Here is a 25702-nt window from a genome sequence, read left to right on the forward strand (position 1 = left end):
ATTAGAGGTAACTTACTGTACATTGTTAAGTGCTTTTATTCTGGATCATTCGGATAGAATCAAATTGGTTGTCAAAAAGAATCCAGTAGAAATGTCAAAAGAGACCCGATAATCAGGAGGGGGAAAAAGTGTTAATATTTCACTACATAAAAAAGTATTTTTATTGAAGGTGCAAATAATCGAACTAATAAAATTGAACGAAGTACATTTTTAATAAGGAATCAGAAGCAAAATGTTTCAGTATTATTGACTATTAAATAAACTTAATTATGATTCAATTTTACTTCTCACCAAATGTTAGGTACTTATTATTATGAACGATAAAATTATATTTTTTGAACTTTCATCATTCATTAAAACAATTAAAACATTAAAACAATCAAAACAATTGAATCCACCTATTTATTAATCCTTTCATATTTTGAAGTTCAATAAAGTAAATGGACCTGATTCTTGAATACACTTCACGGTGGAAACGGAATGAAACGTATCCGCGATGACAACGTTACGGTGTCGACATCTGAATACAAGATTAGTTTCCCTCTAAACTTATCATTATAATTGTCGAATTTACGCAAAGCTGAATCAGCTCATGCGACATCTACATTAGAGTTCAGAACCACAAAAGTGAGGGTGTTTGTTTATTTTACGCACTGAAAAGCAAGATTCGGTGGTGATTATTCATTTTATTTTATTTTTAGATTCATTTCAGCCATTGCATGTAGTCAGTATATGGTAAGAAAGTTGGAGTTTTGTATATTTACGATGGTTTCAATATGCGATTTGACCAAAGTCATAGATAATCTTCGAAAATTTTAAGTTTGATAATGCATACCGGTTATTGATACTATGGATAATTGCGATGAAATCGATATCATATCAAATTGGCCATTGATTACGTAGGGGCCGATACGAGAAGGATTTGCAGTATTTTTAGCGAAAACACCCTATTCATCCTTTACTTAGTTGAAAAAAAATAATGTTACAATACTTATAACAAGCCATTCCTCGTAATGTACATAGCACATTGTAAAATGATGATTTTCTAATCTTTTCAGCGTGGAAAGAATACATGAAACCGGGAAATTTGAAGATAAATTCTGATTTTTCTAGAAAATTTGAACGAATTTCATACCAAAAAAACAAAACATCCTATTTTACTCGCTGCGCCATCTGATTGTAAATCCAAAGTAAATTCGTCAATATGAAATTATCTTCAGATGAAATTTTTGTATGAGATTATTATATCACATGAAGAAAACAAAGTTTTCCACTCACATTAAATACCAGTTTGATACAAAGAAGTTAATTTTCATTAATGATTTTTCATTTGAAAAGTTCTCATTCTGCCTGAAAACTCATTATTATCTTCGACACTTCACTAACTCGTAAAACGTAGTTCAGTGGCGTGCCGTTCATTTTGTTTCCACCGTGAAGTGTATTCGAGAATCAGGCCCAATATCTTTACATCTGGCATTCCTGCATACGATGTTCCTGTAGCACTCCCCTTCGCACAAAAGTACCACCTTCCTTTCAACCACCTGCAAATCTTGTTTATATTTTTGTTATGGATTGAGAAATCTAACAGCATAACAGAAAACGAAAACATTTGAATTAAAATTCCAAATAGTTTTAAAAAGGCGCGACGGCAGCAAACTAACATGGACCTGCTAGGATCAATTCTTGGATCGATGGATAAACCTCCTACTAGAGATAAAAAAGAGCGAGAAATCATTGAAAGTATTTATCGTGCAAAATAAATGTCGCATTTGATACCAACCATTTCTAAATTTAGAGCAAAAAAAGGAGCTGGAGCAGATGAAAAACAAGGAACGGGACGAGTTGAATAGATTTCGGAAATACGCTGAGGAACGTTTAGGTCGTCTCGTTAAAGACTCCAATCGTCGATTCATGGAATTTCAGCCACTGGATAAAGTCCACCGTACAGTAGTGTATTTATTATTTCGAGCATTATTCAGAAACGCGTGCATCTTATACCATCTCATATTTCAGACATGACATCGCCGAAATTGCTGGCTTAGTTGCAATGAGCTTTGGTGTGGAAGGCGTAGATCGATATATAGTGGTTTACAAGAAAGAACATATGCCTTCGGAGGAAGAATTGGCAGTGCGTAGGAATGGAGATCCCTGGAATAAGCAAACCGCCGAAGCGTATACTCAAAGACGAAAGCAGCAAAAATTGCTGGAAGAAGAACGCCAGAAAAAACCTCTCAAAGAAGCCGAAATCGCAGTTCCTGTGTCCAATTACAAAGACAAATACGCTCATCTCATCGGCCAGGAAGCAGCTTTGGAGGCCGCGAAGAAAACTGAGACAAATAAATCATACGGTTATGGTAAGGCAGGTTGAGATCTGTGAATATTTGAATACTAAAAGGGAATTATTTCTAGTTCCTAGCGAAAACAAACGCGATATTCGTTCGATCGAGCAAACTATGGCTGATATTCAGGCGAAGAAAAAACTTAAAATTCAACACGAAAATAACGTATCACACGATAGTTGCACAAGCGGACAGATTTGAATCCATTGAAGCCAAAGACTCAAAAATAGTTTAAGGAAAAGATATGGTTATACCGGATAACGGATGAGTTCAATCATTACGTCCGACTATGTAAGCTACGATTTCCTAGCGAAAATGTTTCGTAGTATTACTCACCATATAGTCATCGAACAAGATGTATAGCAATATATTAGTGTACAAGGGAAGAGCCAGGATTCTTCAATAACCGTCGTTCTTCCGAGAGTTAAAAATACTTTAGCGATCGCTATTTCACATAATTTTTTTCCCAGTGAAATGATAATCCTACCACATAAACACAGCCTTTTCACGCAGTATCCGAAGTCCGTACCTGTTCCACTCCGCTTTAGAAAGCCATAGTTCCGCAGCACTCTCGAGGCAAGACATAATGGCAGCTCCTTTCCATGATGTTATTTCTGGATCAATATCCTTTGAGCTAGTGACGATATTATGCTCTGAACGATACATTAGAGGGATTTTGAGTGCCACACGGTTCTGTAACCAGTTGCTAATGCCGACGAATTTCATTCCACCACCGACAACCAGAATGCATCCGTACATCTTACGTTTGAGCTCGTCGTTGGCTGAAAAATAAACAATGAAATTAGAAACAGAGAGTGAATCTTTGAAATCTTCCCTCAGGAGATATATATATATATATATATATATATATATATATATATATATATATATATATATATATATATATAAAACTAGCTGACCCGGCAAACTTCGTCCCGCCCAAAATTTGTTTTTTGCTATCAATACCTTCAAACATTCACGTTTTCTTACTAAGCGCAAGTTCATGAGTCCAATCGTAGAACTGTTCATTGATTGATCTTCTAATCAACCCATACAACTGCTCTGTTCTGCAAGACACATCGGGCTGCTGTTCTATATATAACTCAACAATGATCAATCAACTGTCTCCACTGTCCGGTGGTCTAACTGGATAATGGAAGATCAGAAGGAATACTCTTACACCTAAATGGCTACTGTGTAAATGTACCATATGCAATGGTATAGAAGGAAATACTCTTACGCAACTGTATAATGTGCCATTAGCACATTATACAGACAACTGTATAATGTGCTAATTATAATGACAACTGTATAATGTACTAATTATAATGACAACTGTATAATGTGCTAATTATAGATATGATAAAACATGTGACATGTACACGATCAAAATTCGGCTCTGTCACAACTCAAATGCTAATGAGCCTAAAATACATAAATGGGTGGAGGCGATCTGGCGTAGTGGTAACATTCATACCTCTCACGCTAAAGGTCACGAGTTCAATTCTCACTCCCGACATTCTTCCAAAAATGGAAGCAAAGTGACGAACCAGCCAAATGTGTTGAAAGTCACTAAAATACAGATAAAAAAAAATATACATAAATGGGGCAAAAAAAAAACAATTCTCGTTCAAGATTTTTCTACCACTTGCAAATAACATGTTTCTCCGTTACATGAAATAAATGTTTGATACAGAAAATATGATAGAATAAAGACAGACCACCCCTCTTTCCTAAAATCTTCACATGCCAAATTTGGCTCCATTTGCTTGATTAGTTTTCGAGTTATGGCGAAATTTGTTTTTCATTTGTATGACAGCCCATCCTAAAAGAGGGGGAGGAGTATCAAACCTCCACATGCCAAATTTGGTTTCGTTTGCTTGATTAGTTCTTGAGTTATGCAGAAATTTGTGTTTCATTTGTATGGGAGCCCCCCTCAGAGAGGGAGGGGGAGTGTCGAATCATCTTAGAAATGTTTCTTCCCCATAAAACCTCCACATGCCAAATTTAGTTCCGTTTGCTTCATTAGTCCTTGAATTATGCGGAAATGCATGCGCCATTTGTATGGCAGCCCTCCTCCTCCTCTTCCCTCAGAGAGATGGGAGGAGTGTCTATACACCATACAATCGTTTTGTGTCCCCTAAAACCTTCGCATGTCAAATTTGGCATTTTCTTGATTAGCTTTCGAGTTATGCAGAAATTTGTCCTTCAGTTGTATGACACTCCACCCCCCTTAGAGAGAGAGGTGGAGTGTCTAACCATTCTAAACATATTTATTGCGCCCTAAAACCTCTATATACCTAATTTGGTTTCGTTTGCTTGATTAATTCTCGAGTAATGCAGAAATTGGTGTTTCATTTGTATGGTAGACCCCCCCCCCCCAAGTGAGGGAGGAGTATTTAACCACCATAGAATCATTCGTTGCACCCTAAAACCTCCATACAAATCGCATAACTTGCGAATCAATCAAGCAAACGGAACCAAATTTGGCATGTGGAGGTTTTAGAGGGCACGAAATGTTTTCATGGTGGTTCGACACTCCTCTCCCCTCTCTAAGGGGAAGAGGGCTGTCATACAAATGAAACACAAACTTCTGCATAACTCGAGTACTAATCAAGCCAATCGAGCCAAATTTGAGCTGTGAGGGTTTTTGGGTACGAGAAATATTTTTATGATGATATGACACCCACCCTCCTGTGGAATGAAGAGGGGGTCTCCTAAAAATATTACACATATTTCAACCAAACATGACAATTGAAAATTTTCGGAAAACTCTGAAGGAAATGGGAAATATTTGCGAATACGTCGAAATTTCATAAATAACTCTTTAGTGAAAAGTTCCGGGGACCCTGAAAAGGTTTAATTCCATGCGTGATTTTGTAGAATCATTTCGAAAAGCAACGATTCTTTCTTACCATTGCGAGAACAATACACTAATTGATCATATGTAGCAATTTGTTTTTTATATCAATGCACAATGCAGTATTTAACGAGAGGCACGCATCGCCATTCAACAAACATCATATACGCGTCTAACAGATGCACACAGTTGCAGCGATAAAAATGAAACATCGGGAGAAACAAACATCGGCATGACCGTTCATGAAAAATCATTTCTCGACTCTCGGTCAAAACCGTCAACAAAGCTAGGAGCTTGTTGCATCAGAACAGAGCCGATACACACGAAAGCAAACGGCCTGATTCTACGCGGCGTGTGAGGTGAGATGACAATTGTCACATCACCATCACGCAACTCTCCTCACTCTATTCCTACAGTCGTTTCGGATGCCGTGAGAGGTTCATTTGATGTATGTGAGAGGATGAACAGCAAGTGACAAGGCGTTCATTCTGCTGGTTGCCAAATCTGATCAGAGATGCCACATTCGCACATGTGTTCACGAATTTGTAGACATTTAACTTTTATCATAACCTTTTATTCCTGCTGCAGGCTATTTAAAATAGTGACAAAACATTATTGATTCCATATGATAAACGAAGCTGGTCAGTATGTCAGACATTAGCACATATTTACAAATATTTCAGATTTTTATCGCATATATTTGAGAAAAAACATCTGGCATCCCAGAATTTTATTTGTTTCGCTCAGAGAGGTCAGATATTTGTTTTGCTGCAGTCAGTACCGTATCTATAGATCTGATTTAACCTGGCCTGTTGTTAGTGTATCAGGACATTCTGCCGAATTTGCAGGTATTTGATTTAGATTTGGTGAAACAGTTGATTGCATCCTGTAAAGTTTAGCATTTTTGTTTGTTTTGGTCGTAGTTGCTGCTGCTCTCTGCACTCTCAGTGTTAAATTGTTGCTCTGGCTCCGGCTCGGGCATATACCACGGCTTCTGAAATGGATATGCAGTTCGGTGACGATGACTCGCGGATAGATAGATGAAACACAAGACCCATATGATAGATATATTTTAGAGAAAATAAATAGATTTCATGAAATGAAAATAATTTCGGTGTGCTTATTCGTCCAATTGAGGAATAACAGACTCACTACCGCTTTCACAAAAAAAACAAACTACTTGCAATTTGTCTTTCGTACTGTGAAAATTGAAGATAAATTGAATTTATTGATACATATAATACCATTACTATCGATTCTATACGACCCAAAAAAACACTTATTATTCCTCTTCCTTTTTTCATTTGTTTTCATGCACTGTCGACACCTCAAGCATGTCGACGATTGTCACCTAGAAATCCCAGTTCATGTGACAATCGTCACGTATATTTGAGAGCGGGAATAAAGTGAGAGTTCATTCAAGTGAGATTTCTCACGGCATACGCCTGGTGGAATCGCGTGACATAAGTGACAATTGTCATCTCACCTCACACTCCACGCAGAATAAGGCCGAAATACTAATGGCAACTAGAAGTATCGGAGGTGTGTTATTCACATGTACAAGAAACGAACAAGTTCTAAGTTTCGCGCAACGAAAACAAGCAACACACACAAAGCCAAACACTGATGGCTAGAAGCGGCCAATAATCATGCACTCTTCTCTTTTTTCGCTAGCTTTGCCAAGGCTCGGATGGTTGTGTTAATTGCAATGCCAGATGTACTTCAAGTGAAATATTCGCTAGCGTTCACAGCTCAAGGGGAAACATAAAAAACAAAATAAGCAGAAGAATATTGTTTCGGGTACAGATAGATTCTGAGAATTTTCCTCAGAGGAAATGCAATGCTAATACGCTAGCGACAACTTACTTACTATGCAAGGGTGGAGTTTACTTCGCGAATATTCTCTTTTCACTATCCCCCTTCGTTGTTTCTATTCTAGCGGCAGCATAAGTTGTCCGTTATTGGCAGCTCTGTTCGTGAAAGCACACAAATGGACAGAACAAATGTATGGGGAAATGGGAATGCTTCCAATTTTCATAAATTTAAACCATATACAGATATAAAACATATAAAACATATAAAACAAATCTTAGAAAATCGCCGATTCGATTAGTATGCAAATCGGCAAAATCCGTTCGCAGCAAAATAGTTATTAACGTTAACTTTATTTCATGAAAACCTGACCTGTTTTCTGATTCGGCACCCTTAATGTAAGACGTAGCCCTACATCAAAAAACCTTATACGCATATGTTCGAATTCCAACAATGACAGAGTTATAGAACTTTTTTTTGTTACGGACTTTGTTGCCTCAAACTGGCTCTACACTAAAAAGAACACTGGGTAAGCCAATTCTGTTGCCTTCATTTAAAAGATGAGTAAATGTAGTACACCCAGGTTTTTTTACGCGGATTTTCATATTAGCGCGGTTTTTTTTACTCGGTACCCGCGTAAAAAATATCAGTGCAATATCACATCTCTCCCTCAGCTCACATTTCTTTGTTATACTCCCTTAGAGCATATTATGGTAATTAGTGCTTGTAACGGAGCTTAGCGCTTATGAAGGAAATTAGTGCCGCAACTTATCACGATTCTTACGTGGATTTTAGGTGTTGGATAACGGGGAGCTCACCGGGCGGTACAACGGGACGGGGTTTTTACGGGCAGCGATTCGTGAATGTCTTTCCCTGTCTACCTAGCTCTGGACGGTCCAACAGTGGTACTGCACGTGCATCGGCAGTAGAGTGTACAAATCACAAGGGAATCTTCTAGCAACAGCAGATGACCTCATTCGTGAGGAAAACCGAACTATAGCTACCAGTAAACAACGAAATTGCAGGTACTTCGACCGACCGAGCACTTCACTTCACCATGTGAATTTCAGATCACTAGATAGTTCCACCACTTCACTATTTTACTTCGATAGTTTATTAGTTTTAACTAAACATCTCATCATGATGGTTTAGCTAATACTGAACAATTCACTACGTTGGCTTAGTTGCTACTGATGGTTGATTTGAAACTAAACGATGTACTGAGCATTTCGTGCCCTATTTATACGGTATACGCTACAGTAAATTGTATTGTTGCATTTTTGCTCGGGTATTCTAGAACATTCGCTATAAACAATGAGGCTTTTGCGATCTTCGTGTGTGATTGTCCTTATACCCCTCCTTTTCTTCATTTGCGAGCAATCGGTTCTCTTCTTACTAACAATAGAATAAGTTGAAATGTAGATACATAGTAGTTATTAGATAGGTTTAATAATTGAGTGTGATGAGTGTGAGTGAGAGTGTGTGTGTACATTGTCAACATATCCTTATATCCCATCCTTTTCCTGATAAAAATATGTCACACTTCTAAACTCGAGTTAACCGCGAGTAATCGGTTTTCTACCTTATTGACAATAAGGAAAATTGTTCATAGATATATATACATAGTTAATATGTTTAATTCAGAATTCGGTAACTTATGTAACTGTGCTTGTAAAAATACACGAATTAATAAAACAAAATGGTGCTTTGTTTTATAGCAGGTTCATTCACACGCGTTCTTATACTATGACAATGCGACTGTTATTGTTTTGATTCTGTAATGTTATTATATATATATTGTGATAAATGTTTTGTAATTATTATATGGATTGTTAGACTGAAGAATCCCGAATATTCCAGACGAAATTTTCGAATTAACGCAATTTTTTATGCGGATTTTCCAATTAACGTGGTTTTTTACGCGGTTTTATTTACGAGGTACGTATCCCCCGCGTAAAAAAAAGTGGTGTGGAACATCTAAGTTAGTGGATTTAAATAACTGTGTTGGAAGTGAAAATTTCAAAGTTAGTAATTTTGAATGTGTGATTATTAATTTTATCACAAAACTTCATATTGAACTTGATTGTTTCCATCAATCAAATTAAAGTTCTCGGTGAATATTCAAAATCTTCAAAAATTACGACTTTTACCCCACTGTACATATAATAGCCACCTAAAATCCACCTTAACGTTCAAAGATTACATTTACTTGGAATAAGTCATATTTGAAATGTTAAAAAAAAGCAAACTGTATATAATCGAGTCCAAAATTGTATATAATCGAATCACATATAATCGAGTCCGACCTGTATAATATAAAACAAAATCAATTTAATCAATGTTTTTGTCACGCGAAAATAATTTCAATTTTTCTAATTTCTCAATCACATTCGAATGCCCTTTCACCGCAAATCTTCAAATTGAATATGGCGTGAATTGTTTACGAAAAAAAATTAACTGGACCAAAGTCCAGTTCGCCCTGTTAAAGAGCAGTCCAGTTAAACCAGGTTCAGTTATCGAATGATTACTGTATTCATATAAAAAAATCAATTTTGGGGAAGACGGCGTTCGCTGGTTCAGCTAGTGTATGTTTAAAACTCTGGAATTTGTTCATAAATTCATGTTCTATTTCTTTCCGTATTTGAAGGCATAACTTATAGAGATTAGAAACGCCAGGAAGAAAATATCATTACTTACGACATCTTTCAATACTTTGCAAAACTGCCTGATCGATTCCAATGAGCTGCCCACCTGGCAAAAGAAAATCTTTCTCGTTCGCCTTCCCTTCCTTATCCTGTTCCAAGCCGTCCACAACCATATCCTCCTCTTGGTTATCCGTATTCGTAATACCACTCTCATTGGCGGTTTGTTCGAGATTTTCTTTACCTCTGCGACCAGTTTCTCGCAAATATTCCGCGTCGAAGCAGTCTTCTGGATGAGGTTGAGCGGCACTAGGTTTTTGTGTTTTTGGAAGCGACTTATTGGCCCCCGTTACGGAGAACAACTCCGTGTGGAAAAACGCCAATGGCGCAATAATTGCCTCATCACCCACTTGCAGCGTATATTTACACATTTCTCGTTGGGTATGTTGTACGGTAAAAGATTTTTCAACAGCACCACACACATCAAGATTCACGTGGCAGTACTGTTCTTTCAACTGCTTCAACAGTAAAGCGTCCTGAGGATTATCTTGATCGCACTCCTTGTATGGAAATGAACATTTCTGCAGCATCCAGAGAAAGGTTTGCGTAACATCCGATCCCCCATAATCTAGTCTCACTCTCGTGTTTGGATGAGAGATTCCATCTTCAACGCATGATACCGAGGTCTTTTGATCGCCAACATCAACAACGCATGCGTAACCGAGACCCGCTCCGAAAGTGGCCGCCGCGTGATCTTGCACCAGAAAACAACAACCAAAGCCAATCTTGTTCAACAGAAGCGTGGTAAATTCCTTCAAATGTGCTCTATCGTAAATGTCGGGTATAACCAGGACAGCCTTATATTGCCTCAACTGTTTCAAATCAATCCGCAAACAATGCTTCAAAACATGTTCCCAAATATCCTGCAGGTCTGTCATTACACCAGACATTGATCCACCCACGGATTTGTGTAGATTCAATTCGCCACGTTTGATAGGAAAGTGCAAATTAAACTCTCCGCTCGGATTCAACCATAGAACCTCCTCGCCAATGACTGTATTTCCTGAGATGTTATCTTTCCATTCAGCTTTTGTTTGTTCCAAAGGTTCCGGCATTGATCGTCGATTAAATGCGGAAATTTGTTGAGGTGGTGTAGCATATCTTCTACGGCCATCAGATTGAACACAGGATTGTAACGTATGCGACACCTATGAATTTAACAAGTTTATCAAAAAAAATCAGTCTACAGAATATTATACCATACCTGCAACCGGCATTCTTCAAACTCTGGCAGTGGTTCTTTTGCTTTGGCTACTAACTTCGGCAGTATAATGTCTCGATAAACATGACCTCCCGGTTTTCGTCGACGAGCTATAGCGTGTACAATTGTGCATGGATTTACATCCGAGGCACGGCCCATTCGTAGATATAATGAACCTGGATGAATTACAATGATGTTTTGGGCTTGTAAGTGCTTAAATGGAAAACAAAAATTTATTAGTAATTCAAAAAATATAGAAAAATAAATGCTCACCTCTGGAGTATCTTTGCTATTAGCCATCGTGGAAATAATAATAGTTCTCGGTTTTTGAAGACAGTCTGTATGTAAACATATGAATGTGAAATTAGCCCTGGTGAAAAGCTAACCATACATCATTTATTTATGTTTGCACCAAGGCGCCTAGAAGTATATACTAAGGTGGGCCAACTTACTAAAACCACTCTTCAGCCATCTTGGAAGTCTACTGTGTATTGTTTGTAAACAAAACACAATACGCTTTTGCTGATTCATCTGATTCACAAATTTTCGTCAATATACCCGATCCATGACTGCAGTTCTCCAACTCCCGGCTGGAGAGTATAGAGAATGATGATTTAAAATGTATCACTTTATTCCTCAGAGGTCATTTGGCGGTTGAATAAATAAAATAAAAGAATAATAATAAGAAGAAGATATATGAGTAACATGCCATGAGAACAACAGACCAATCAGAAGAAGGAACGCGGGTAAGCCATGCTATAAAAGCGCGCGCATTTCGGCGCTGCGATTATTCTTACAACGGACGTGGAACGAGCAACACCTAGCAGTGCTAGCAGCAGCAACAACAACGAGGATTGGCACCGACCCGAGCAACAAGCAGCTGAGCTGGGCATCACATCGGTCTGCTTTTAGCAGCGGCAGCAGCAGCGGAGTAATTCCGTGCGGCCAGCAATTGAGCTGTGCGTCGCATCGGTCTCCATCAGCGATAGTGAATCGGATTGGGCGTCGTATCGGTCTGCTTATAGCAGCACCGAAGTGATTCCGTGCAGCCAGCAATTGAGCTGAGCGTCGCATCGGTCTCCTTAAGCGGTAGTGAATCGAATTGGGCGTCGAATCAGTCTGCTTATAGCAGCGACGGTAGCAGTGAAATCAATCCGTCCAGCAATTGAGCTGGGCGTCGCATCGGTCCCCTCAGCGTTAGTTAATTGGACTGGGCGTCGCATCGGTCTGCTTATAGCAGCGGCAGCAGCAGTGAAGTAAACCCGTGCGACCAGAAATTGGGCTGGGCGTCGCATCGGTCTCCTGCAGCGGTAGCGAATCGGATTGGGCGTCGTATCGTTCTGCTTATAGAAGCAGTGAAGTGATTCCGTGCAGCCAGCAATTGAGCTGAGCGTCGCATCGGTCTCCTTCAACGGTAGTCTGCTTATAGCAGCGACAGCAGCAGCGGGCGATACCGAAGCTGATCCGAGCGATAACAATGGACGATCATCCAGGCAGTCGCGACACCGGCTGCACCGATTCTTTAAAAGTCCTACTCCACCTGGTCCAACCACCTCGCTCGCTGGGCTCCTCTCCTTCTTGTTTCTACAGAATTCGATGCGAACACCATCTTTGCAGGGCTGCTGTCCGGCAATCTTGCAACATGCCCTGCCCATCGCACTCGTCCAGCGTCAGTTGCGCCAGTTCGTGGTTCATTCTCCTTCTCCATACTCCGCTTTCCTTTGCACCACCGTATATTGTTCTGAGCACTCGGTGTTCAAAAACACCAAGCACCTGTGAGTTTTCTTCAAGCATCGTGCCCATAGAGAACAACCGGGCGAATTAGGGATTTGTACATGGTACACTTCATACGGGGTCGGAGTTTGTTGGACCTCAAGAGTTTGCGGGGCCCACAGTATTCCATTGACTATGCGTTTCGAATTTCACGGCTGTTGTTGTTGTCAGCTGTTATCAACAAGCCAAGGTAGACAAATTCCTCTACCACCTCGAGCTACTACTACCAAGAAGAACTCTGTTGCGGTCAGTCCCTCCTGCTAGCATGTATTTAGTCTTAAGCGGCCCTTACACGATCAGTAGCATCGACATTATCAGTAATGGCAATACTAGCAAGACACACTCCATTCGGCATCATCATTATTCTTCAACCCTACACGATCATTTTTATTGCTTCGGGGAATGCAGCAACTCTAGCCTTCATAGTCGTAAGAGAAATATACACATTTTCGAAATGAAAACTATCCGTGAATATCAATTTTATTGTATCAAATAAACATCCACATCAATAACTCTGGAACCAATAGGATCGGCGAAAAAGCGTACACGCGGTGAATAATAAAATATATCGCCGGGACGATTGTTACTAGAGAGGTTTTTTCGGTGACCTTCTCAGGTTTCCCAAAAATAACTCTCCGTCGTCGCGATTGGAGTGTGATACAGAGGGCGCATTACGAGCGTCGCTTCGCGGTGAGGGCGAAATGATTTGTATGCAAGGTTATATACACTTTATCTGGTTTTCACCGTGAGGTGATGTTTGTGATCAGGCTTAGAGTAGGTGTGATGAATAACGGAACATATCGCTGGATCGGTTGGCCTTGGAGGAGTGTTCTCGGTTACCTTCTCAGGTTTCCCACTATTGAATCTCCGCCAACGTGATTGAATTTCGATGAAAAGTACATGCGATGAATACTACAATATATTAATGTAATATATTGTATAAAATGTATCAATTTTACAGGTTTTCCTTCTTAGTATACCTAAAGATAATCTCTGCCGCGTGTTGTAACACATGATATTTTTGTTCGTATTTTTGTTTTGTCCAGAGTTTAATTGTTCGAATTTACATAATCACATCACTTAGCACAGTGAATCCTGATTTTTCTTTATTTTATTTCTTTTCTTTAAACCATCTGACTCACACTTGGTCTTAATGATTTTCTTAAAACTAAACGACACTACTAAATCAAAATACAATGGTCCAACAAAATAAAACAATACAAAGATTTCATCTACGAGTGAGTCGTCTGTAAAAGGTGTCCGAAGAGATATTAAAGTCAAATAAGTCGAACACATCATTGAAACGGACTGACATAAAACGAACAGGATTGTGCAACGCATAGTTCACACTGCGTCCCTCAAGATACAAAAAGTTTCTGGTACGAAGAATACGTTCAGGCGCATACATATTAATTTGCTCCAACAGTGCAGGGCAGTCGATTTCTCCGGTCAAAAGTTTGGCGACAAACATAGCCTGAGCGTTGAAACGTCTCCTTTCCAGCGTCTCCAGTCCCAAGAGTTGGCAACGAGCCTCGTACGGTGGCAAGTTTAGTGGATCCCGCCACGGAAGATTCCGGAGAGCATGTCGCACAAATTTCCGCTGAATAGACTCAATCCTACAAATCCAGTTAGTTTGAAACGGGCACCAGACAACTGCACTAAACTCCAGTGTAGATCGAACTAGCGAGCAGTATAGAGATCGAAGACAGTGTGGATCACGAAATTCACTTGTAAGTTTATGAACGAATCCCAACTGCCGGTTGGCTTTAGCAATAATTTCGTTGAAGTGCAGTCGGAAACTGAGCGCATTATCAAGGGTCACTCCAAGGTCACGGATGTGGCTCACTCGCGACAGAACTTGACCAGAAATGGAGAAGTTAAACACTATTGGCTTGAGCTTCCGGTGAAACGAAATAGTGCTGCATTTCGAGATACTGAGCGACATCATATTCCTCAAGCACCATTCTTCAAAGCGGTTGACCAGATCCTGAAGCCTATGGCAATCTAGTGCGTTCCTGATTGCCATATAAATTTTCACATCATCAGCATAGAATAAGCGGCACCCAGTTGGAAGTATCAAGGATACTTCGTTGATGTATAGTGAGAACAACAATGGACCTAGGTTGCTTCCTTGAGGCACTCCCGAAGGATTAGAGAATGTCGCAGATTGTGCAGGTCCGATTTTGACACACATCTGTCTATCTTTCAGATACGAGTTCAACCATGTCGTTAGTCTCGATGAAATCCCGAGTTTGTTCAGCCTTGCTAGAAGGATTTTGTGATCGACGCGATCGAAAGCAGCCTTGAGGTCCGTATACACTGCGTCCACCTGTATACCTTGCTCCATATTGCGCAGACAAATGGAAACAAAGTCGACCAAATTGGTTGCGACAGACCTTTTTGGGAAAAAACCGTGCTGATCCATTGACAGATAGTTCTTGCAACAGGAAAACACAGCATCATTGACAATGATTTCGAAAACTTTTGAACAGGCGCAAAGTGATGTGATTCCTCGGTAGTTTTCTATGTTACGTTTGTCTCCTTTCTTGTGTACTGGAAACATCACTGACTGCTTCCATAGCGAAGGAAACATACTCTGCTGTAGAGAGGTGTCGAATAGAACCGATAAAGGGTAGGCAAGACTTGGCGCACATTTTTTGAGTACACAAGAAGGGATACCGTCCGGACCGGGAGTCAAAGAATACTTCAATTTGCGGATCGCAGCCTCCACAACATCGCTGGTGACTCGGAAGATGTCAAGATTCAATACGTTGGTTTGAGTGTCTCTAACGGCGGCAGCAACTTGCATTTCGGAGGACGAACGGTAATTGAATGCTCGCTTGAAGTGAGTAGCGAAAAGATTGCATTTCTCGAGTGCAGTGTTAACCGAGTGGTTCACCAGAAACATGTTCACGGGCAAGCCTTTTTCCATTCTATTGGAGTTGACAAAGGACCAGAAAAGTTTCGGGTTTCTACGGAGATTTTTCTGCATACGCCTCGTATACTGTTTATACAGGAAGCGATTGTACAAACGGTATTCGTTGCTCGTTCGGTTCAGCTCTTGCTTAGCAAACGGACAGCGCAACCTACAGAAACGCCGGAGAGCAGAGGATCGCAATCTTTTGAGTTCTCCCAGTCGTCTATTGCCCCAGATTGGTCTCCGTGCAGTCCTCCGCACAGGAACGCAATCAACGATGATACGGGTCATGACATCAGAAAACCTGGCAACGGCAGCATCCACATCCTCGATGGTCTCCAGAAATTCCCAGTCGACTTGAGCTATAGCTTGATGTAATGCTGCGAAATCAGCTTTCTGGAAATTGAAGGAAGTCAGATCTGGTACATCTTCAAATCCAGTTGGCGTCGGTAGATTGACGTCAACTTCTAGTGCTGGATGATCGGTGTCGAGCGGAGTAACTGGATCGGCAGCCTCGGTGATCGAGCACCTCGATAAAGCAGCATCATTCGCCAGCACTAGATCGAGCAAGCGGCCATTCCTGTTCGGCACTGGATTGATCTGCGTTAGACCATGGAAACAGAATCCATCGAGTAAGGCCGAGGAAGCAGTCGAAAAACGTGATCGTGAGCAGTCAACAGAAGGTGGAGCATTCGACGGGATATTCCACACTAAACCAGACTGATTGTAGTCGCCGAACGCAAATGCAACATCCTGTGCTTCAAGCTGAGAAATGATGGCTCCGATGGAATCAATATGCTTCTCAATACATCTGAGATCACCTCTCTTATCGGGTGGTAAATAAATAACACCGATACTAACGACCAAACCTTCTATCCGGATTTTGACCCAAAGCTGTTCGAGAGTATCACACACTGGAGTAGGATCAATGAAACCGCCTAACATGGATGAGACGGCTATCAAAACACCACCGCCGCGTGATTTGGAGCTGTTACGTGAATTACGATCGTTACGATAAACGGTGAACGTGTTTCCAAACAGTTGCGGAGAGAAAATACGGTCGTCTAGCCAGGTCTCCGTAAGAATGATAATGTCATAATATGATTCTGATACAGCTGCGAAGAAGTCGTCGATTTTGGTGCGCAGCCCCCGAACGTTCTGATAGTAAATCAGTAGCCGGTTAGAGTCACGTGTTACATGTCGGGGGACGTTGCGTTGCTGATGCCCTTCGATGACGTGAAGTCTTACTGCGCGGTCGTGATTATTCTCCGGTGGCAGCGTGTCGTAACTGGGATTATGGGATATTTCAGGGAGCGAATAGTTGCTAATACGATGGTACTTGCCTGGAGAGGCACGGTGGAAGACCCCTTCTCCGATCCCATACACAGGACCGGGACGACTGCTGGTTACTGGTTGAATGGACTCGACTGTGATGGGCGGATTAGGAGCTCCCATGGTGCTTGTGGCAGAATTGCGTCCCAGTATCTGGCTGCATCCCAGTGTTCGGTACGTAGGGGTAAGTTTGGGTTGTTGTGGACATTGACTGCTGCAACTAGGAGAAGTATCACGGTACGGAGATCTTGAGGAAACTGGATACTTGCCTGCCATTTCTTTTTGGAAGACCCCTTCTCCGATCCCAAACACAGGACCGGGACGGCTGCAGGTCACTGGATGGAGAGGCTCGACTGTGATGGGCAGATTAGGGGCTTCCACTGTGCGTGCGGCAAGTTTGCATCCCGGTATCTGACCTGAAGATGCGGTGCACAGTATTCCTGAAGAATGAAGCGATGGAGGTAGCGGTGATATGCCGGGTATTAAGCGTCCATCTGTACAACTGGATCTCCTTCTGATGGTTGTGGTTCCACTGGTAGAATTCGATTGATCCTGGTAATTCTGAGCTGGTTTTTTGAACGATCCTCGAATTCTCGAAATATGACATTTTCCGGCCATGAGTCTCGTGACAACGCAGAGCATCTTAATTTTGAACTGATCCCAATCTTGAAAGACACGAAGTTCATTGCGCTGAGCTCCTTGCCCTTAGGAACCAGTTTTATAACTTTAGGCTCAGTGCAAGAGCCCAAATCCAAACATTCACGAACCAGAGATGCTATTTCAGCTTCAGTCGTTTGGGGGTCGAAAGCTGAGAGATAGATCCAGAGAATATCGTCTTCAAGCGGCACTGTTTTGATTTTACCGCTCATTGGCTTGGTTCCACAGGTCCTGGTTGGCATCGTAGGGCTGGAAATAGGACTGCCGGTGTCACCGCGCCTGCGTTTAGGGGTGTTAGATTCCATAGCAGACCGTTTCGCGTTTACCCACGCTGTCGACTTGTTAGGAGCCAGTGTTTTCGCATCGACTTTTGCGGCCAAACCCTCTACAACTTGGCTAAGCTTGGCAATATCGTCCTTCAGCGAGACAATTTCCTTCGGTTCAGAACAACCGCTTGTTCCATTGTCGATCATGTTTCTGAAGCTGCTGTTTTTGAATAGTTCGGCGCAACAATTGCACATCCAAAACACATTGTTTGCATAAAGCCCCAGCTGATCCAAAAGCGGGATGTCGACTTTGGCACAAATCATGTGGAATGGTTTACCGCAGTATCCTTGACAAAAAATCCGGTCAGAGTTAGAAACAACTTTCTGGCACTGTGCACAAGCCATTGTGATGTGTTATGTTCTCTTGTCTGTGGTTTGACCAATTTCTTAACCATTCCCACTAACAACTATCCCTTCCATGATAAACGCTAGGGAACCACGTTATAGAGGCGACCCTTCTGGCCTTCGGGCGGCGAATATCATACTAACATTCCTTCCCTTCCCCTGGTGACTGTAAGAACGTGGCCGGCATCGCTATTGACCATTTAAAGCTCGAATCACCGAAAATTGCACAACGAGAATGATTTGCTAGTCCCAAGCGTCATTCTGTGTGTTCTTTGTGTAATTTGGTTGGTTCAGGTTAATCACGGAGAGCAACTACGAATTGTACAGTCTACCTAAGCTCAAAAAATCTTAAGCTAAAACTAATTCTGGTGGTTATTTTATTTTATACTAATAAGTTTTAGTAGGGATTTCAGAAAAATTATAGAAAATTGATCAAGTTAGGTTCAGTGCTACGTGTTTTATGCATTCAAGTAACAGCAAATAATAACTTTCATTCAAATTTTAAGAATTTTAAATTGCTTTGGGCCTACTAATCTGATAGAGAGTAAATTGACTCACAAATATAGATTTTGACACAAGATGTCGCACAGTATCCTAGACACCTCGAATGATAGTGTCCCTGCTCTATTACAGTAATGATGGAGCCAAGACGGGTCTATGGTACTAGGTGAGGCCGTTTCGTCTCTAAGTTGGTTAGGGGAGCGGTATATGAAAACAGTACGGAAGAAAGCAGAAGGGGAATTATTTGCTTGTAGCGTGAAAGAGACAGACTGATCACGAGCGAGCTTCGGCACTAGCGAATTGTGTTTTGTTTACAAACAAAACACAGTAGACTTCCAAGATAGCTGAAGAGTGGTTTTAGCAAGTTGGCCCACCTTAGGATATACTTCTAGGCGCCTTGGATGGAGCGAGATCAGAAAATCCGGGTTTGCATCATTATTGCCCTTCATATCAATTTTGTCAAACTTACACGATCATTGATATTGTCATTGTGATGAAGTAATGTCATTATTATTTATCGTGTAAAGGACCCTTTAGACCTATGATTCCAAGCCCAATCACCCCTGCTTCGTGTTTCAGTCGGGTATGCAAGTCGGCTATCGTCGCATGTGTTCTTCCGATTATGACCACGTCGTCGACGAAGCAGATAAACTGACTGGACTTGTTGAAAATTGTGCCCCACATGTTGAAGCCCGCTCTCCACATAACACCTTCTTCTTCTTCTTCAATGGCACTAACGTTCCTAGAGGAACTTCGCCGTCTCAACGTAGTATTACTTGCGTCATTTTTATTAGTACTTAGTAAAGATTTCTATGCCAAATAACACGCCTTGAATGCATTCTGAGTGGCAAGCTCTAGAATACGCGTGATCACAGTGCAAGTCGGAGGAAATTTCTTTGACGAAAAATTCCCCCGACCAGAACGGGAATCGAACCCGAACACCCGGCATGTTAGTTATGACGCTAACCACTCGGCCACGGGTGCACTGTACATAACACCTTCCAGCGTGTGCACGGCCACGGGTGCACATAACACCTTCCAGCGCCTTGTTGAAGTCCCCTGTGAGTCTCAAATGATTCCGACAGCTCACCTGAGATCCGCACACCGTTCATCGTTGCCTGAATCAGTCTTGTCAGCTCTCGGGGAAGCCGCGTTCGTCCATGATCCTCCATAGTTATCGTCGGTCGATTGTATCATATGCGGCCTTGAAGTCAAAAAAGATGTGGTGCGTAGGGACCTATACTCCTGACACTTTTGAAGGATCTGCCGCAGTGTAAAAATCTAGTCCGAGCAACCGGGCATGCATCCGGTCTGATAACTTCCCACAAATCTACTTACTATTGGCGATAGACAATAAAAGAGGATCTGAGACAAAATTTTGTAGGGCCCATTCAGTATTGTGATGGCACGATAGTTCCCACAATCCAGCTTTTCACCTTTTTTATAGATGGGACAGATTAACACGTCCTACCACTCCTCTGGTAGCTATTCTGTGTCCCAAATCCTGACTATCAACCGGTGAATACACTCTACAAGTTTTCCGGACCGCCCTTGCAGAGCTCCGCTACGAGGCCATCCTTACCAACTGCTTTGTGGTTCTTTAGCTAATTAACAAGGAAGCGTCACACTTCACCCATCATCGTAAGTGTTACGTCGTCGTTGTTCACTGTACTGGTGTAGTCCTCCTCAACGTCGTCTTGGTCTCCTGTCTACGCGCTGTTCAGGAGTTCATCGTAGTGCTACCTCCACCTTTCGATCACCTCGCATTCGTTCATCAAGATGCCTCCTTCCTTGTTCCTGCACATTTCGGCCCGCGGCACAAAGGCTTTGTGAGAGGCGTTTTGTTTCTTGAAGAACTTTCGCGATTCTCGAGAACGATAAAGCAGCTCCATCTCCTCACACTCTTTCTCTTCCAGGTGAGACTTTTTTTCACGAAAGAGATGTGCTTGCTGCCTTCGCTTCAGTCTATATCGTTCCACGTTTTGTCGAGTCGCTCGTTGCAGCATGGCTGCACATATTGCATCCTTCTCGTTCAGGAGCGCTCGGCACTCGTCTTCAAACCATTCGTTTCGTTGTTCTTGTTGTTCATATCCGATTATGATCCCTGCTGTGCTGCTAGTTGCTGCTTTCAAGGTGTTCCAGCATTCATCGAGGGGAGTAGCATCCAGTTCGTCTACCCCCGATAACGCAGCTTCAAAACGCTGCGAGTATGTTGCAGCAACGTTCTGTAGTCATCGTAGGTGGTACCGCGATAAGCTCTGGTGTCTTTTGTTAATGACGACTGACAGTTTGACCATCACCAGGTAGTGGTCTGAATCGATGTTAGCGCCACGATAGGTTCTGACGACGATGATATCCGAGAAGTGCCGACCGTCGATCAAAACGTGGTCAATTTGTGTTTCTGTTTGCTGTGGTGATCTCCTGTGGGAGAGACTCCGCTGGAAGAAGGTGCTACGTATGGCCATGTTCTTGGGGCAGCGAAGTCAATATGTCTTAGTCTGTTTTCGTATATAGATAGTATCGCTTCAATTTGTTGAAAGATTCCACATTCGTTCGTTTCGATCACAACATTTGACGGATCCGATAAACAAAAGAGATGTGTATGAAAGTACATTGTTACTTCAAATCTGTCTTTCGGGCCCTCAATAGCAAACACGTTTTTATTGTGTTAGCCATACATATTACATGATTTGAGTATGAATCTCAAGTTGTTATCGAAATGATGTGGAAGTGAAGATGAAGTCTTTCATATCTTTAAACATTCTGTTGCGATCACATCACGCACATTATGGGAAATGATGAGCACAAAATTACTGCACTCCGAATAAAAATCCTTCCAGTATGAAGAAATTCTATTCAAGTTGAATTTATTTTTATCAGAGAAATTCTCCTGAAATAATGAAACCCATGGGATTAGTTTTTGGACTCGCAGCTTTCCAAATGGGATTTTTACGGTTTGGGGAGAATTTTCGCAAAAAGGCCTGCTTGAAATAGCTTACCATAAACACGAATGAACAGTTAGAAGTGCAACGAAGTATTTCAGAATCATTTACTGCTGTATATATATATATAAAATGTAATAATTAGGTTATTTCAAATCAATTCATGAAATCCGGAAGGTCATGGCATGGTTTAATGAATAGGGGCTTCAGATTCTGGATTGGTCAGCTTGTTTACCAAATCAAAACCCTGTCAGAAACTTATGAAGAGTGATCGAACGAATAGTAGATGCAGTTTACAAGAAGTATGAGTGATTTGAAGAGCTTAAACGAGCAGTATCCTCTGCGTAGAACGAGATACACACTAAAACATGGCGCAGCTTGGTCATAACCACCCCAAGTGGGTTATTTGAACTGATTGAAGCTAAAGATGACCTACGAATTAGAAACTTATCGTAATTCATGTTGAATTGTCGTTAATTTTGTAAAGGAGTGAGAGTTTTTCCATCTGGTTCTATCGTTATAAAACACTAGAATTTTAGTTTCTTGATTGTTTTGCACCTAAACACAACAATAAAGTTGAAATGGACAGTCTTATAGATGAAGATAGTTATTGTATTCTACACTATGTACTTCAATTTAACCGACTTCTTACATATTTCTGGAAACTCAGAAAAAATGAGTGGTTCTATAGTTGTGAACGCAGTGTAGCTGTTCTCTTTCCCAAATTCTGACTATCAATCGATACAGACAATTAACCATCTTCTCTGGACCCATCTTGATAAGTTTCGCTCCGATACGATTTTGCCAGTTGATATGCTGTTCTTCAGCCGTTCAGGACATTCTCAATTTCAACTACGGTTGGGGGTGGCCCATCTTCATTAGGCGATGTGTATGACTAACGTAATCGCGTCCACCGTCAACTTAATCTGCCTCCATCTTACAGCATTTCTAGTTCTTCACACTTCTCCTCTTCCTAGGCACGCTTCTTGGATTTGCTATCTGCATTTTTGTTTGTATCGCTTCACGTTCTGACGAGTTGTTTGACGCAGCATTAGCGACATCTGCTTGCGTCAACTGCATAAGTTCGTACCGTCGTGGCAATCGGTACCAAATGTTTTTTTTACAACTGATAGTTTTTGGCGCATCTTAGCTTAGTGGTCCGATATCACCACGACTCACCTTGTAATATTGGGCTTTATTCTCGTATACACTTCACGGCAGTCTTCAGAATGCAACTGATGCTGATGCGCAACAAGATTTTTGTACCCAGTTGAGCTCCCACTCCTTGTGCACACATGCGCTCTGGCGAATGAGCACGCTCCGAAACACAGATGAAATAGTTGTCAGCGCCGTTCTTACACAGAGATTTGCGCCCAGTGTAAAGCTGAGTTTTACACTGAAATTTGCGCCGTGCTTGCGCCGCATTTCTATGCTGCGCACATGAAACTGGATTAGAGATGGGCGAGCGCTCACGAGCCGCTCATTTGAGCCGGTACGTCAGAAAGAGCGTACGATCCACGGTTCTTTCAAAATGAGCCGCGGCTCTCGAGTGAACGGCTCTTAAATGAACCACGGTTCAGAAAAGACCCACGGTTCTTTTATGAGCCGTGGCTCTTTTTTGAACCGCGGTTCATACAAGAGCCGTTCATTTGAGAACCACGGTTCAAAAAAGAACCATGTTTCTTTTAAGAGCCGGCTTATTGGAACCGTGGATCGTACGCTCGTTCTGACGCACCGTGGCCTGCGGCAGTGCGGAAGAAATATGTTTCCCATGCTGGTTTTTAAGCGGTTTTTTTAGCTGTTTGTATAGTTGTAAATTTTGGCGGATTACGTATTTTTGTCGAAACCCCATAAATACGGGTATCAATTGAAAGGGCTTGACTAGTAGGACACTGTTATTTATGTAAAATAGAAATCCAAAATGAGGGCGGTTACAAAATGGCACACAAACAAATTTCGTCCAAACCCCATCAATATGGGTATCAAATGAAAGGGCTTGACTAGTAGAACACAGTTATTTATGTAAAGTGCAAGTTACATTCCAAACATTTTAAAAATTTTTTTGATGTAAAGCGGGGAGAAAACTGTGTCGTTATCGAAAACTGATATACTCTCCCGACTGATAATTCGACATGACCAACATTATATGGATCAATATCAATCAGTTCTAGTGATTTTAAAAAAGCTCTGTAATGAAATGATTTCGGAGCTGGTAATGTTTTTTACAAATATTGAGTCAGGCGAATTAGTAGCCTAACCAATACTGCTAGATCCTCGCTTCAAGCAGCAAGGTTTTGGGGATAACAGAAAGTACAACTGTGCACATTAGTCGTTGATAAGGACGCTAAAAATGACATCCATAGAATACACGCCTACGAAACTACTACAAATCGTTGGTGGTGAAGCGCGGTCATCTGTATGGGAGGAGTTTGATACATTGGTTGGCAATCTTCGACCCCCACATGATCCAAAAACTGTTGCAATAGCTATTGTAGATAAATATTTAGTGGAACCACATTTGCTGAGAATAAGCGAGCCTTAGCTTTGGTGGAATGAAAGGAAATTTATCTCTCCGCGGCTCTACTTTTGTTTTGAAAATATTATGTATTCCGGTGACTTTAGTACCATGTGGGCGAGTTTTTCCGAAAGCAGGACAGGTTTGCAGTGAAAGATGTAATAGACTTTCATCAGATAACATTGAAAAGATAATGTTTATAAATAAAAAAAAAGGGTGGGTCATATCTATGATATAACCGCAAGGTTTACGTGGGACTACCTTAGCGTAGCAATCATTCGTTTGTATTGATTAAATTTTTGATTGAATGAAACAATGCCCGAATTCAATTGAATTCAATATATTTGCTTAGTGAGTAAAAATATTGTATAATTCCATATAAGGTCAATTCGTGCATTGTGATAGGTTATGTTCTTTGTTACAAGTAAATTTAATGACAGTCCTTTTACTTTTGGTATGATGCCTAGGACAAATTATGTGAACGGAAGAATTATCAAACGATTATTTTATTTTACGTTTCCTTCTGAAGTTTGCATCTCTCAAGTGTATTCCCCGAACCGCGATTTTGCTTGATTTGATGAACTTGATTTAGACATGTACATTGAACGCATTTTGTTTAATCAATAGGCGTTATCGTAGTAAACAGTTATCAACATTTTGCCTAATCATCAAATGGTATGCGTAGAAATTAAGTGAGCAGAATATATGAAGGCATATCCTTCAATGTAATCTTGAATAACCGAGCCAAAGCGTTGTGTTCGTACCCGCTTTTGTAATCCGTGTTAGGAAAACACTTTTCGGAGTGAAAAAAAACATGCGAGTGCAGAAGTACCCGCGGAAGACCGTTTCAAGGAAACATATTCTAGTTTGCACAAAGGCAAGCGAGTACAAAAGTACTCGCAGTTTGCATTTATTTGCTGAGCCCATTTCCCAGACATCTTGGTTTGAAGTCTGTGTTAGGGAAACACATTTCAGTCGGAACAAAAATGCCCCCGACTTACATGTATTTGGAATGCCAATTACCCCACGCTCCTTGGATTAGAAGTCTGTGTTAGGGAAACACATTTCAGTCGGAACAAAAACACCCCCGACTTGCATGTATTTGCAATGCTAATTTCCCTAAGCTCCATATATTTGAAGTCTGTGTTACGGAAACACATTTCAGTCGGAAAAAAATACCCCCGACTTTCATGTATTTGCAATGCCGATCTCTCCAACGCTACTTGGTTTTGAAGTATGTGTTAGGGAACACATTTCGGTGAGAACAAAAGTCCCCATACTTTCATGTATTTGCAATGCCGATTTCCCCAAGGCTGCTTGGTTTTGATGGCTGTGTAAGGGAAACCGTAGATCGGGCCAATCAAAATGAGGCAGTTAGAGCGTTTAGATAACGCTTAACATTTTACAGTTATTCATTTGTTTAGCTAATGAAAAATAACATTTTATCAATTGCGAGAGAAGCGTAGAAATATTCCCTATC

General features: G+C 41.2%; 2 protein-coding genes across 2 annotated transcripts; one reads left to right on the top strand and one right to left on the bottom strand.

Annotated features, from left to right (window-relative positions):
* The first annotated feature begins 1486 nt into the window (after positions 1-1486).
* On the top strand, positions 1487-2857 carry LOC129765409 (sperm-associated antigen 7 homolog). The gene is made up of 4 exons (XM_055765717.1): positions 1487-1740; positions 1796-1952; positions 2014-2354; positions 2410-2857. The coding sequence occupies exons 1-4, from the start codon at positions 1662-1664 to the stop codon at positions 2538-2540; spliced, it is 708 nt and encodes a 235-aa protein (XP_055621692.1). The 5' UTR covers positions 1487-1661; the 3' UTR covers positions 2541-2857.
* Positions 2654-11457, bottom strand: LOC129765404 (actin-related protein 8). Its single transcript, XM_055765708.1, has 5 exons — positions 11367-11457; positions 11188-11252; positions 10918-11127; positions 9709-10861; positions 2654-3121 (listed from the first exon to the last, which is right to left on the bottom strand). The coding sequence occupies exons 1-5, from the start codon at positions 11443-11445 to the stop codon at positions 2823-2825; spliced, it is 1806 nt and encodes a 601-aa protein (XP_055621683.1). The 5' UTR covers positions 11446-11457; the 3' UTR covers positions 2654-2822.
* Between the last annotated feature and the right edge of the window lie 14245 nt (positions 11458-25702).

This window comes from Toxorhynchites rutilus, chromosome 2, assembly GCF_029784135.1.
Source record: "Toxorhynchites rutilus septentrionalis strain SRP chromosome 2, ASM2978413v1, whole genome shotgun sequence".
Classification (NCBI taxonomy): domain Eukaryota; kingdom Metazoa; phylum Arthropoda; class Insecta; order Diptera; family Culicidae; genus Toxorhynchites; species Toxorhynchites rutilus.

What these genes read in the sequence shown, in the direction of transcription:
- LOC129765409 (XM_055765717.1), top strand. Translation starts at nt 1,662, where the DNA reads ATGGACCTGCTAGGATCAATTCTTGGATCGATGGATAAACCTCCTACT. An exon ending in AAAGTCCACCGTACAGTAGT is followed by an intron (nt 1,953 to 2,013) that starts GTATTTATTATT and finishes CTCATATTTCAG; the next exon opens with ACATGACATCGCCGAAATTG. An exon ending in AAATAAATCATACGGTTATG is followed by an intron (nt 2,355 to 2,409) that starts GTAAGGCAGGTT and finishes AATTATTTCTAG; the next exon opens with TTCCTAGCGAAAACAAACGC.
- LOC129765404 (XM_055765708.1), bottom strand. Translation starts at nt 11,445, where the DNA reads ATGAATCAGCAAAAGCGTATTGTGTTTTGTTTACAAACAATACACAGT. An exon ending in ATAGCAAAGATACTCCAGAG is followed by an intron (nt 11,128 to 11,187) that starts GTGAGCATTTAT and finishes TTTCCATTTAAG; the next exon opens with CACTTACAAGCCCAAAACAT. An exon ending in GCAAAGTATTGAAAGATGTC is followed by an intron (nt 3,122 to 9,708) that starts GTAAGTAATGAT and finishes TTTATTTTTCAG; the next exon opens with CCAACGACGAGCTCAAACGT.